The sequence below is a fragment of the Chlorocebus sabaeus genome, chromosome 5 (genome assembly GCF_047675955.1).
Source record: "Chlorocebus sabaeus isolate Y175 chromosome 5, mChlSab1.0.hap1, whole genome shotgun sequence".
Taxonomy (NCBI): Eukaryota; Metazoa; Chordata; class Mammalia; order Primates; family Cercopithecidae; genus Chlorocebus; species Chlorocebus sabaeus.
Genome location: NC_132908.1, coordinates 2376016 through 2390730, shown reverse-complemented (window position 1 = coordinate 2390730; position 14715 = coordinate 2376016). Strand labels below are relative to the sequence as shown.

General features: G+C 43.8%; 1 protein-coding gene across 5 annotated transcripts in view; it reads right to left on the bottom strand.

Moving 5' to 3' along the window:
- The window catches only part of LOC103226794 (phospholipid-transporting ATPase ABCA3-like), a 58369-nt gene that overhangs the window by 7954 nt on the left and 35700 nt on the right, over positions 1–14715 (bottom strand). For 4 of the 5 annotated variants that reach the window (XM_073015044.1, XM_073015046.1, XM_073015048.1 and 1 more), the window contains 4 exons: positions 13822–13977; positions 13393–13603; positions 11777–11865; positions 11263–11413 (listed from right to left, as the gene is read on the bottom strand). In XM_073015044.1, the coding sequence (XP_072871145.1) occupies positions 11840–11865; positions 13393–13603; positions 13822–13977 (393 nt within the window). In that variant the 3' untranslated portion in view covers positions 11263–11413; positions 11777–11839. Of the gene's footprint in view, positions 1–11262; positions 11414–11776; positions 11956–13392; positions 13604–13821; positions 13978–14715 lie in introns of all 5 variants that reach the window. The other variant, XM_073015045.1, reaches the window with a different exon arrangement.

Here is a 14715-nt window from a genome sequence, read left to right as displayed (position 1 = left end):
ACGCTTGGCTAATGTTTTTGTATTTTTAGTAGAGACGGAGTTTCCCCATGCTCGCCAGAAGGATCGTGATCTCCTGACCTTGTGATCTGCCTGCCTCGGCCTCCCAAAGCACTGGGATTACAGGTGTGAGCCACTGCGCCTGGCCCTAAGGCTTCTATCTCTCACAACCTAGTGTCCAACTTTTAAGAAACCAGACACACACGCCAGATGCCTATACAAGGTCTGCAGGGGCTTTGTGTGTGTCCCTGTCGGCAGACAATGGTTATAAACTAATCATGGCTGAGTTTGAAAGTCTAGACTCTGTCACTTACAAGTTTTGTGATTTTTGAGCCAGTTATTTCACCTTTCCAAATCTTTCCTCACCTGTAAGACAGATATTACCTAATTCAAAAAAGTTGTAAGGACTGAGAAAAATGTAAACACACTTAGCAAAGTAGCCCCCCTGTGTTAAATATTCAGCAAATACTATTTACTGAATATGGTCAACAGTATGTCATACCTTCAGTATGTTCACTATCTTGCCCTTCATTCAGTTTCCAGTTACTGAAATTGTACTCATGCTATAGCTACTGTCTTGCCAACAAGATCAGAGTATCCCTTTTAAAATATTGACTCGGCCGGGCGCAGTGGCTCAAGCCTGTAATCCCAGCACTTTGGGAGGCCGAGACGGGCGGATGACAAGGTCAGGAGATCGAGACCATCCTGGCTAACATGGTGAAACCCCGTCTCTACTAAAAAATACAAAAAACTAGCGGGGCGAGGTGGCGGGCGCCTGTAGTACCAGCTACTCGGGAGGCTGAGGCAGGAGAATGGCGTAAACCTGGGAGGCGGAGCTTGCAGTGAGCTGAGATCCGGCCACTGCACTCCAGCCTGGGCAACAGAGCGAGACTCCGTCTCAAAAAAATAAATAAATAAAATAAAATAAATAAATAAAATAAAATAAAATATTGACTCTAAATTTATGTAAAGTATCTTGTTCTTAAATGCACAGTTTGATGTAATCTCACCCTAATCAAGACACTGAACATTCCATCACCCTAGAAAATACCCCCATGTCCTCTTTGATGAGTCCCTCTCTTGCCCTCAGATAACCAAATCTCCTAAATTTTAGATTAGTTTTACTTCTTCTTGCTCTTCATGTAAATGAAATCATATGATCTTTTCATCTTCTGCTTTATTCATGTAACATGTTTTTGAGGTTAAACCATGTTGTTGCATGCATTAGTTCATTCTCGTTAACTGCAGAGCAGCATTCAACAAAAGGAATATATCTATTCTCCTGTTGATAGACATTTGGATTGTTCCTGTGTAAGGATGCTTATGCATAAAGTGGCTATAAATGTTCTTCTACGTGTCCTGTGTCTGGACATGTTTTCATTTATTTTGAATAACACAGTTGATAAATGATAGCTGCAAATTCTTTGCTACTTTTCCCACTGAGAGGTGGCCTTTAATTCCCTTTTATCTGGGCTGGCCTTAGTGTCTTGCTTGACTGAGAGGATACAATGCAAGTGATGGATATTGGGTAGAAGAAGGCTTTAGGTATCTTGATTTCTTTGGGAGCCCCAAGCCACCAGATAAGAAGCTCTGCTACCTTGAAACCAGGCTGAATCCATGCCAAGGTGCAGACATGTGAACAAAGCCTCCAGATAAGTCCACTCCCCAACTTGTGTTTTGTTAAAGGCTTTTATGTTTATGCCCACGACGGATATTAGTCTGTAATTTCCTGTTGTCATACCTTTTCCAGGTTTTGGTATCACGGTTGTGCTGGTCTTAAAATGAGTTGGGAAGTGCTTCCTTCTCTATTTTCTAAAATATTGAGATTATTTTTTTCTTCAATGTTTCACAGAATCCGGAGTTCTCTTTTTGGGAATACTTTTGATTGCAAATTCAATTTCATGAATAGATATATGGTTATTCAGATTTTTCTGCTTCATTTTGTAAGTTTCGGTAAGTTGTATTTTTTAAGAAATCAGTCCGTTGGCCGGGCGCGGTGGCTCAAGCCTGTAATCCTAGCACTTTGGGAGGCCGAGACGGGCGGATCACGAGGTCAGGAGATCGAGACCATCCTGGCTAACATGGTGAAACCCCGTCTCTACTAAAAAATAGAAAAAAATTAGCCGGGCGCAGTGGCGGGCGCCTGTAGTCCCAGCTACTCGGGAGGCTGAGGTAGGAGAATGGCGTGAACCCGGGAGGCGGAGCTTGCAGTGAGCCGAGATTGCGCCACTGCACTCCAGCCTGGGCGACAGAGCGAGACTCCGTCTCAAAAAAAAAAAAAAAAAAAAAAAAAAAAAAAGAAATCAGTCCGTTTTACCTAAATTGTCTAATTTATTTACATGTGATATTTTATTATTACCCTTTTTATAACTCTAGGCTCTGTAACTATAGCAGTTCTTTCCTAACTGATGCTAGTTAATTTTCTTTTTTTCTTTAATGGTCTTGGAATTAATGGTTTATCATTTAATGGTTTATCAATGTAATTTATTTATCAATTTTATTAATCTTTTAAAATAACTTTTTGCTTTTTAGCTTTTTAGCATTTGTTGTTTCTCAATTTTTTTTTTTGTTTCTTATTACATTATTTTCTCTCCCTATATTTTTCATTTCTTCTCTTCTATATCATCTGGGTTTAATTTTCTCTTCCTACCTTTTCAATTGGAAACAGGTAAATGATTTTAAGCCCCTTTTCTTTTCAAGTGTAAGTTTTTAAAAGTTATATATTTCACTCTAAGCACTGCCTCAGTAGCATCTGAAAATTTTTAATACATTGTATTTTCATCATCATTCAGTTAAAAATATTTTCTACTTTTTTTTTTCTTTTTTTTTTTTGAGACGGAGTCTCGCTCTGTTGCCAGGCTGGAGTGCAGTGGCGCGATCTCGGCTCACTGCAACCTCCGCCTCCTGGATTCAAGCAATTCTCCTGCCTCAGCCTCCCGAGTAGCTGGGACTACAGGCACGCACCACCACGCCCCACTAATTTTTGTATTTTTAGTAGAGACAGGGTTTCCCCATGGTGGCCAGGATGGTCTCAATCTCTCGACCTCGTGATCCACCTGCCTTGGCCTCCCAAAGTGCTGGGATTACAGGTGTGAGCCACCGCGCCCGGCCAACTTTCTAGATATCTTTATCAATTTCTAATTTAATTCCATTGCACTCAGAGATCATAATCCACATGATTTCAATTTTTTGAAATTTATTTGGACTTAATTCACAAGAGCATACCCTCCCACTAAAACTGGACAAAAATATATGAAGCCATTTCAGATATTAAGCATTAGGAAGTCCAGGACCATGACTGATTCTTGAGAGAAGAGAAACACCAAAGAGAGACCTGTATTTGCCCCAGCTCTTTGGCTTGGGTACTTTCTAGAACATGGCCCAGAAAAGTAAAGGCAAATCAGTGTGTAGCAGTGGACTTGCTGAGCTGAGAAGGTAGAGATGAGAGGTCAGAGCTTCTGAAATGTGTGGACTTTGTGGGACTAGGACAGGAGAGGAGAAGCTGGTAGGGGAGGGCCCAAGTAATCTATTATGGTAAATATCCCATAGGCATTTGGAGAGAATGGGTGTTCTGCAGCTATAGTTTGTAGTGTCTATCTACAGGGAGTAAGTGTGATGACAATATTATCAAAATATTTTATATCCTTAATGAGATTTTTGTTTGCTTTTTCTATAAATAACTGAGGAAAGGGTGCTATAATCTCCAAAATGGTTGGGATTTTGACTTCATCTATTTTTGTCAACATTCACTTCATGTATTTTGAAGCTCTGTTACGAGACACATACATGTAAACAACTGTTATGTCTTCCTGGTGTACTGACTCTCATCAATATGCACTGTCTCTATTTCTGTGGTGTAGCTACTCTGAAAAGATGGCCTAACAATTTCTGCCCTCCCTGACTAAACATGGCACGTCTCACATCAAGAAGTGGTGCTGGCCAGGCGTGGTGGCTCACGCCTGTAATCCCAGCACTTTGAGAGGCCAAGGTGGGCGGATCACAAGGTCAGGAGATCGAGACCATCCTGGCTAACATGGTGAAACTCTGTCTCTACTAAAAATACAAAAAATTAGCCGGGTGTGGTGGCAGGCACCTGTAGTCCCAGCTACCAGGGAGGCTGAGACAGGAGAATGGCGTGAACCCAGGAGGCGGAGCTTTCAGTGAGCCAAGATAGCACCACTGCAGTCCGGCCTGGGCAAAGTGCGAGACTCCGTCTCAAAAATAAATAAATAAATAAAAGAAGTTGTGCTTACTTCCCCTCCCTTTCGACTGCTCTGAGCAATAGATTGTGACAGAAACGACGTGTTGGTATTTCTGAGCCCAGGCCTTAAGAGATGTGGCTATCTTTGCTTTCTTTTGAAACATGCACTCTTGAGATGCTTCTTCTTGGAACCTAGCTGTCATGCTATGAGACACCCAAACCACACTGAGAAGCTACATGGAGGAGTACTGGGTGTGCCAGTCAGCAGCCCTAGAGAGCTCCCAGTTGATAGCCAGTGCCATCAGCCCAGACATAAGAATGAACCATCTCGGATATTCCAACCCATTCTAGGCCCCAGATAACTGTAGTCCCAGCCAACATTATTTAGAGCATAATGTCTGCCCAGCTGAGCCCAGGCAAGCTACAGAATCACGATAGGCAGTAAAATGGTTGTCATATTAAGTCAGAAAATTTGGGGATAATTTGTTATATAGTATACAACTGAAACAAAATTTGGCACAAGAAGCACTGTGACAAAAACCTGCAACATGTGGCATGGCTGTGGGACCAGACAGCAGGACGAAGGTGAGAGGAGCCTCAAGGGAACTCTAGACAGAGGCGGGAAGAACAGTGAGGAAATTGTTATTTGTCATGTTATTTGGTGCAGAAGGTTTGGAAACACTCTTACCTGCAGTAACAAGAAAGATTGAAAGGGTATTTAATGAGCTTGTGGATAAGTTCCTATGGAGATTTCCAGTTATAATGTTGAGTGCCAACTGGTTTATTTTAGCTTCCGATGATTAAACCATGAGAGAAATAAATTTAAAAAGGAAATAATCAAATGTTTAGCAGAAGTTTAGACAGAAAAGGCCAGGCACGGTGGCTCACACCTGTAATCCCAGCACTTTAGGAGGCCAAGGCGGGTGGATCACCTGAGGTCAGGAGTTCGAGACCAGCTTGGACAACATAGTGAAACCCCATCTACTAAAAATACAAAAAATTGGCCGGGCATGGTGGCAGGTGCCTGTAATCCCAGCTACTTAGGAGGCTGAGGCAGGAGAATAGCTTGAAGCCAGGAGGCGAAGGTTGTAGTGAGCCTAAATCATGCCACTGTACTCCAGGCTGGATGACAGAGTGAGACTCTGAAAAAAAAAAAAAAAAAAAAAAAAAAAGGAGAGAAAAAGAAAATATAGAGAGCCCAGGACAGTATTTCCAGTTTGGAAAAGGTTCTCAAAGTTCTCAGAACAAAAATAAAAGCCAAAATGATGGCAATAAAATACTTTTTCAGGATAAATATCAGATTAACTATGCAGCTATAAGGTCCTTTGTCAAGACCTCAGAAAGGTTTAAGAGCACATCTCTCAAATGTGGTGTGCTGAAGCTGACTTATACAAGCTCTTGGGAGCCAATTGTTAAATTTTCAGAAATTCTGTGAGCTGGTTGTTACAACCATTTTAAAAAATTAAGTTACATAAATCTAAAATTAACAAATCACAGTAAAGGGAAGGTATTAATTAAAACTCACTGATTTCTCATTCTTTTACTCCATTGTATTCAATACTATTATCTATGTTCTTGAGGTTATTCAACTCTATTGTGTCTTTAGGGTAGGAATATTACAGAGTGTTACTGAACATTTCTTCCCAATGCCACATTCAGTAATTTCACTCTGGTAACAGGAAATTGGCTGTGGTCGGAGTGTTTACACCACAGACATCAGCAAAAGCTGCAAATCAGGCCTTATTAATTGTCACGTTGGCTGTTTAGACTCAAGAAAGTGTTAGAATGCTTAAAAGAATGTCATGTCTGAAGCCATTATATGATGACTAGCATTAAAAAAAAAACCTGTCACATAATAGCTGAACTGCAACCATAGTTGACTATGAATATGAGAGTTTGGCAAACATCAACATAAGCGTTCTGTGAGATTGAATTGGCTACATGAAATTTACAATAAAGAATACTGTATATTTTATCATGATTTGTAAATTGTGTGCTACACATTCTTTATATCAGTAAAATTTATAATAAAACTATATACACATGTATGCATACTTTTTTCATGGAGAATAGTTAAATATTTAGCAGCACACATACCACTGCTCACAGACTCTCATCATCTGGAGAAAAGCTTTTAAAAACCATAAGGGTGCTGGGCACGGTGGCTCATGCTTGTAATCCCAGCACTCTGGGAGGCCGACGCAGGCAGATCACCTGAGGTCAGGAGTTTGAGACCAGCCTGGCCAACATACTGAAATCCCGTCTTTACTAAAAAAGAACAAAAATTTAGCCGGGTGTGGTGGTGTGCGCCCGTATCCCAGCTACTCGGGAAGCTGAGGTGGGAGAATCACTTGAACCCAGGAGCTGGAGGTTGCAGTGAGCTGAGATCATGCCACTGCACTCCAGCCTGGGTGACAGAGTGAGGCTCCATCTCAAAAAACAAAATAAAATAATTTAAAAAAATTAAAATCATAATGGTGTTGTCCCATTATCACCATGGCTCTCAGCCCAAGGTAGACAGACTTGTGTTGAAGAGATTGTGAGTGTTGCTGTAGTCTAACAAACTGTATTTCATAATGTGATACACAGGAAACTTACAAAGTATTTAAATAAATTGTATCAGCTTACACAAAAAGGGACAGAGAGAGTTCAAAGTGAAAAGTGGCCTCTAGTCAACCTCCTACAAGCAGGAAGCAGGCAAATGAAGCTGCTCAGCTATAAATATCAACCATCTTTCATGAAAAAGGAAGTATTCACACTATTAAGAGACAGAGCCAACAGCCCAGCTGAGTCAGCAGCTCGGGTTCACAGTAGCTGCTCTGTGCTATGCACCATGAACTCTTAACCTGCTCTTGGACAGCTCAGCCCTCAGCCACAGATTCAAGTGAACCCACAGAGAGACTTCTGGGGCCCTCCCTCTCCTACCAGCTTTTTCCTCTCCTGTCCCAGTCCCACAAAGTCCAGACACTTCAGGAGCTCTGACCTCTCATCTTTACCTACTCAGCTCAGCAAGTTCATTGCTACACTCTTTCCTTTTTTGAGACCGAGTCTTGCTCTGTCGCCCAGGCTGGAGTGCAGTGGCAAGATATCTTCGCTCACTGCAAGCTCCGCCTCCCGGGTTCACACCATTCTCCTGCCTCAGCCTCTGGAGTAGCTGGGACTACAGGCGCCCGCCACCTCGCCCGGCTAATTTTTTTTGTATTTTTAGTAGAGACCGGGTTTCACTGTGTTAGCCAGGATAGTCTTGATCTCCTGACCTCGTGATCTGCCCGTCTTGGCCTCCCAAAGTGCTCGGATTACAGGCGTGAGCCACCGCGCCCGGCCCACTGCTACACTCCGATTTGTTTTTACTTTCCTGGGTCATGTTCTAGAAAGTGCCCAAGCCAAAGAGTTGGGACAAATACAGGTCTCTCTTTGGCGTTTCTCTTCTCTCAAGAATCAGTCATGGTCCTGGACTTCCTAATGCTTAATATCTGAAATGGCTTCATATATTTTTGTCCAGTTTTAGTGGGAGGGTATGCTCTTTATCAGTTACTCCATCACGACTGGAAGCAGAAGTGACTTTTGTTTTTAACGAGATTTTGTTTGTGTGTTGAGGAGTCTGGCTCCTGGTTAAAAACCCGTGTATGATTTTTCAGGCCCGACTATAGGTAATTACAAGGTTTTACCTGACAGGCCTCACAGAGAAAGCTGCCCTGGCTGCACCAGACTTGCGGCGCTGCCAATGCAGCACTGTGCTCTCTGAAGGGAGGTGGGGTTAAGGACTCAGGTCTCTCCTGGCTGGCCATGCTCTTACTTGCATTCCTAAGTAAATTATTATATGTGGATGAAGACATGGTGATTTCTTTTTGACATATTATGGAAAATTATATTGATTAATGATCATATCAAACAATCCTTTCAATATGGTATAGCAGTCTTTCAATGAACTACATGGTGCAGTATTCTTTCAGCGATCTGCTAGACTGTATTAACCCATATTAGTAAAAAGGAGCAGGCAGATTTTGTTTGTTTGTTTGTTTTTGAGACAGGGTCTCACTCTTTTGCCCAGGCTGGAGTACTGTGGCATGATCACGGCTCATTGTGGCCTTGACTTCCCAGGCTCAAGCATTCTTTCTGCCTTAGCCTCCCGAGAAGCTGGAACTACAGATGTGCACCACCAAGCCTGGCTCGCTCTTTCTTTTTTTTTTTTTTTTTTCCTGTCGAGACAAGGTCTTCCTGTGTTGCCCAAGCTGTTCTCAAACTCCAGGGCTCAAGTGATCCTCCTACCTCAGACCCACAAAGTGCTGGGATTACAAGCACGAGCCACTAATCCCAGCCTGTATTTTTTTAATGTTCTCTGTTCTCTGGAAGAATTTGAATAAAATCAAAATTATATTTTCTTTAAATATTTGATAAAAGTGATCAGGTTTATAAAAACTTTTTGGTATTTATTGAGTCAATTTTAATAAAGTTATTTTTCTAGACAATTTACCATTGTATTCAGGTTTTCTAATATATTAGTTTAAAACTATACAAAATATTGTCTTCTAATTCTTTTGTATCTATGGGTTTTTTCCCCTCAATTCTGAATTCCAATTTTACATCTTTGTGCTTATTCTCCATTCATCTTTATGAGGCATCTTTTCTCCAGGCTTCTTTGCAAAGTCCCTGTCTGAGGAACCTCGAATTTTAGGAGTGCTTCAGGAACTGTTTGTAAGCTCCCTTGCTTCTTTCTCTGTGTTTTCTTCCTACATGACCATATCCCTTCCCACGACTTTAAATACTTCCACAAGCAGATGACTCCCGTGCATTTCCAGGCCTCAATGCCCAGTTTCATTCACATCCAACTGCCTTCTTGATGTCTCCACTGGGGTGGGCTCAGGGGCCTTTCAAATGTAAAGAATTCCTAACTGACCTTTTCATAACCACCTCTCCCAAACCTGCTTGTCTCCCATTCTTTCCCACTGCCACTTGGGAATGGCCAGACAGGTAGGAGTAAAATCCCCAGGGAGTAAATTTTGCCAAGGAAGCCAAGAGAGAAGAGTGTTTCAAGAACAAAGAAATGGTTAACTACCTAACTGATGTTGTGGGGTTGAGTATGGTTAGGGTAAAAAGTTATTGCTATGTCTTAATTCTTAGGTTGCATAAGGTTGCATAGAGGGTTCACTAGTGCTCATTCTGTTATATATACTTCATAATTACATATATGAAATGTATATTTATTTACAGGTATAAAATATTACCTAATAACTTTTGTTTGTTTTTTATTTTTTAATTTTCTTTTTCAGACAGGGTCTCTCTCTGAAGCCCAGGCTGGAGTGCCATGGCACGATCTCGGCTCACTGCAACCTCCACCTCCTGGGTTCAAGCGATTCTCCTGCCTCAGCCTCCCAAGTAGCTGGGATTACAGATGCCTGCCACCATGCGTGGCTAATTTTTGTATTTTTAGTAGAGATGAGGTTTCACCATGTTGGCCAGGCTGGTCTTGAACTCTTGACCTCAGGTGATCCACTAGCCTCAGCCTCTGAAAGTGCTAGGATTACAGGCATGAGCCACCACACCGAGCCATTTTTTTGTTTTTAAAGAAATAGAAAGTAGGCCGGGCTCAGAGGCTCACGCCTATAATCCCAGCATTATGGGAGAACGAGGTGGGCAGATCACAAGGTCAGGAGATCGAGACCATCCTGGCTAACACGGTGAAACCCCATCTCTACTAAAAATACAAAAAATTAGCTGAGCGTGGTGGCGGGCACCTGTAGTCCCAGCTACTTGGGAGGCTGAGGCAGGAGAATGGTGTGAATCCAGGAGGTGGAGCTTGCAGTGAGCCGAGATTGCGCCACTGCACTCTAGCCTGGGCGACAGAGCGAGACTCCACCTCAAAAAAAAAAAAAAAAAGAAAGAAAGAAATAGAAAGTCCCTAAAGCCTTAAGTGACATCTTACCTGATGATGATAGCTGATGGTTACCTTGAAAGAGTGGTTTGGATGGAAGGGTATGGGCTGAAGCCACTTGGAAGTAGAATGAGAATGCAGGAGAGGTAAGAACAAGGGGGCAACATGTGTAGACCACTCACTATGAAGCTTGGCTGTGAAGGGTGGCAGAGACTTGGAGAGGCAGCTGGAAAGGAAGATGGGCCCAGTAGTTTCTCCAGGGTATGTGAGTATGTTATGGGAAATGATCTAGGACAGGGGAAAAATGATGATGGAGATGAGAGAGGACAATCAAATAGGGGGGCTCTTGAGGAGATGGGGTGGATGAGGTCTTGAGCTGGTGCTAAAGGACAGGACTGTGATAGAAAGAGAAACAAGTTCTGATCCATAACGAGATGGAAGAAAGAATAAAAAAGTGTAAAAGCCAGCAGGTTTATAGGTTTGTGATAGGGATGGTCTGATGGTTTTTATTTTCTCAATGAAGTATAAGGTAAGATTCAGGTTTGAGAGTGACATGGGGACTGAGGTGGAGAGAAGGAAGTGTTGGGAACCTGGTCGAGGTCTGAAATAATTTAAAGGAAAATCAAGTCAAATCTTTTGTTCTTTTATCTCTGAGACAGGGTCTCACTTTTGTCACCCAGGAATGATCTTGGCTTACTGCAACCTCTGCCTCCCAGGCTCAAGCTATCTTCTCACCTTAGCCTCCTGAGTAGTTGGGACTACAAATGTGTGCCACTATGCCTGTGTAATATTTGTGGTTTTTTGTAAAGATGGGGTTTCATCACATTGCCTAGTCTGGTCTTGAACTGTTGAGCTCAAACGATCCACCCACCTCAAGTCAAATCTTGACCTGAGCTTAGTAAGTTGGGTGTAGGTAATTAGAGGTAACAAAATCAAGGGTTCCCATTAAGCCATATTACAGAATTTGACATTAACCTGAAGGCAATTGAGAACGCTCAAGGCTTGAACGAGGGAAGACCTATCCAAATCCTGTATTTGAACATGCCCCCTGGCTAGGATCTCTTTTCAGGTAGTGCCAAAGGCCCAGGGTCTAAGCCCCTGCAGCACGTAGTGCCCTTGCTCCCGTGTGGAGGGGAAGACTCCGTACTCCGCGCAGGCACATGCAGCACCCCTGTAGCACCCAGGGCCATACCTCTGCACGCTGTCTTTAGGAAGTATGAATGTCAATTTCTTTCCAAAGCTGGATGCCAAAATTGCGTTTGGTATGTGATGATAAGTCAGATGAGAGATGTTCTCCGTATTACAATTAGGTTTTTTCAGTGAAGTTATATAATATCCTGCACCTGAAACACCATTTGAAAGATCATGAAACAATTTCACTTTTTATACTTTTCTTCAGCCACATTTAGTTTTCTGTGGCTTAGAGTGGGACAGTTCCATGGGAAAGAGAAGTTGGAGAGACCTGTGGGGCCAAATTTAAACCACAGTGAACTCGCTAGGAAGCTCTGTAGTGCTGTTCTTGAGAGTCTTCCCTTCCACTCTATAACTGGTAGGTGATTATGGCAAATGTAGCAAGGTTAGGCACCAGGACAGAGGGCTGCTTTGAGGGTGACACTCCCTTTAAGTCATAACTATTTTTGGGAAGTGAAAACTCAGTAGCCAGAGGCCTTAAATATTAAGGTAAAGAACAAAGACAAGACACATACCTTGTGGCATTCCAAATTCTTTCAGCACTTAGCGACACTTGTTACTATTGTTCGTTGATGTACTCATTCAGTAAACATTTTCTGAGGCCCTAGGATGTGACAGGCACTCACTGTCCTAGGTACTGAGGATATAGCAGTGGACCAAACAGTCAAAAATTCCTATTTTCATGGGGCTTTCACTAACGGGGTGGGAGACAAACAATAAACAAGATAAATATGTAAAATGGATAGAGTATTAGTGATACATGCTAAAGAGAAAAGTAAACATAGGAGGGGATAGGAGTGTTGGGGATGTGATTTTAAACAAGGTGACAAAGAAAGGCCTCATTGAGAATGGGACATCTCAGAAGGCACAGCGACACCTGGCCTGGAGGAACGAGTGTGCCTGGAGTGCTGGATCAGCATGGGGCCCTGGGCAGCAGAAGCAGAGAAAGGACGTGGAAGAGTGTTAGGAAATGAGGTTGGGGTAACAGGGTCAGAAAATGTGAGGCCCTAGAGGCTACTCCAAGGACTTTGGCTTTTCCTCTGAGTGAACAGAGAAGCCACTGGAGGTTCCAAGCAACAGAATGACATGCACTGTAATATGCCCATTTTGACACCTGGATTGAGAGCAGCAAGATGGGTTAGTAGGCATCTGCAGTAATCCAGGTGGGAGGAGATAGTGGTCTGCACCAGAAAGCAGTGCTAGACAGTGATCAGAGGTGGGGACAGAGACGGAACCTGGATATATTTTGTAGATAAGACCAAAAAAGTCTGCAGATGTATCAAATATGAGCTTTGAGCAAAAGAGGTGTCAGGGAGCCTGCAAGGTTTCAGTTAAACACTTGGAAGAACGAAGTTGCTTTTACTAAGAAGACAAAATCTGCGGGAGGAGCAGGTTTGATGGAGAGCGTTGGAGCTCAGTGCTGCACAGGTTTCTCAAAAGTCTCAGAGATCCATTCAACACCTACATTGAGGTGTGGGAGAGGCAGTCAGATGTATAGACCTGGGGTTCAGGAGAGAGGGTCCAAGCTAGAGACACACATGATTTTCCACACAGAGAAGGTATGAATATTTAAAGCCAGGGGACTGGATGAGATCACTAATTCAGTGAGCAGAGAAAGAAAAGTGAAGACAGTCAGAGGAAGGAACAGTGAAAAGGAACAGCAGAGACATGGAGGAGCCAGGGAGCAGGGGTGCAGAAGGACAGCAGGGGACAAGCACAGAGGGGTGCTGACAAGGGCTGCAGTCAGCTGTAGAAATGAAACTAACACTTGTAGGATGCTTTCACACACAGTGTCTCACTCTTTGAGGAACGTAGTATCTTAATCTTCATTTTATAGATCAGAAAACAAAGGCTAAGAAAGGAGAAACGAACATGACCACCTAGATGACAATACAGTAAATTGGCAGATTGTAACTCAAACATGGGCCTTCTGACTCCAAGAGATATCTCATGCCTCTTCCCTCTCACAAGCCCCCCTGCCCGGCTGGGCTCTCCAACCAGAGGCAACAGACAGGAGATCTAGAAAAGGCCAACCCTGCCTGATCTCAGGGCCCTTCATGCGGGTAGCAGCCATTCCCTCAGCACAGCAGCCAGGACACCGACCCCGTTGCGGACTGGCCCCATCACTCACCATATTTCTGCTTGAGGAACAGTGAGGACCCGCAGCACTGCAGCTCCCCCTCGGCCATGATGGGGATGCGGTCTCCCAGCAGGTCAGCCTCGTCCATGAAGTGGGTGGTCAGCACAATGGTGCGGTTACTTTTCTGCTGTTGCAGAAGGTCCCAGATGGCCCTCCTAGAGATGGCGTCCATGCCCGAGGTGGGCTCGTCCAGAATCAGCACCTGGAGGCAGAGACAGCCTCATGACGCTGGTAGAGCCACACCCCAGGCTGGCCTTGTGGTAGGCCCCATCAAGGGGTTCACACAGTCAGCTCGAGTACTCCAAAGATGGTGATGGCCTTCTCTGGGGAGTCAAGGGCCAAGGTGCCTGGGCCATGGCGGAAGGGCCAGCCCAGGTCGAGCAGGAGGGGAGCCCACTGCCTCCCGTCCCACCGCCGCACCTTGGAGCCTGCGATGAGGGCGATGCCGATGGAGAGCTTGCGCCTCATGCCCCAGCTCAGGAAGCGGCTCCGTGAGTTCCACTTGTCCTCCAGGCCGATGATGTGCAGCATCTGCTTGACTTCTTCAGGGCACTTCTGGCACGACAGGCCCTTCAACTGTAATGACAGGGGGCGCAGGGAGATGCAGGGCTCCTGACAAAAGGCTGACCCTGGTCAGCGAACATTTTGCTTGTGTGTATACATGTACATAAAAACTTACACAAGAAACTTATGACCTTCAGGGAGAGGGATGGACAAAGACTTTTACATACGAACCATGTAAATAAACTTATGATGTTAAGAAGGAAATACAGCAGCATGTTAAAGGGTTATTCATCACAACCAAGTGGGATTTATCTCAGGAATGCAAGGGAGGCTGAATACATGAAAAACCAGTGTTTCAGTTTGTTTCACTGTTTTATGATAAAGAACTGGTTGGCCTTTGTCCCTGGTTCCTGGAAAGAAGCCTCTAAATGCTTAGAATTTCTGGAGTAATAGGAGTATCTTTGTTACTCTTAGTGGATCTCTACCCCCCCATCGTCATACCTGAGTTTATGCTAAGGAGACTCAGGATGCGGGATGGTCACACTAGAAAGACCAGCCATGTGATTAGAAGGTTGGGGCTTTGAGTTATGTGATGTCAGCCTGCCTCCCAATTTCCTAGGTTGTGGAGAGAATGCTGGAGATGCAGTTCAATGATGTGGCTAATGCTTCAATCATTCATGCTTGTGTAACAAAACCCCAACAAAAACTGGATACTCAAAGCTTAGGTGAGCTACCCCAATAGACGCCAATATGCTAGGAGGTTGCTACGTCCTGAGGACACAGAAGCTTTGCATTTGGGACTCTCCTAGA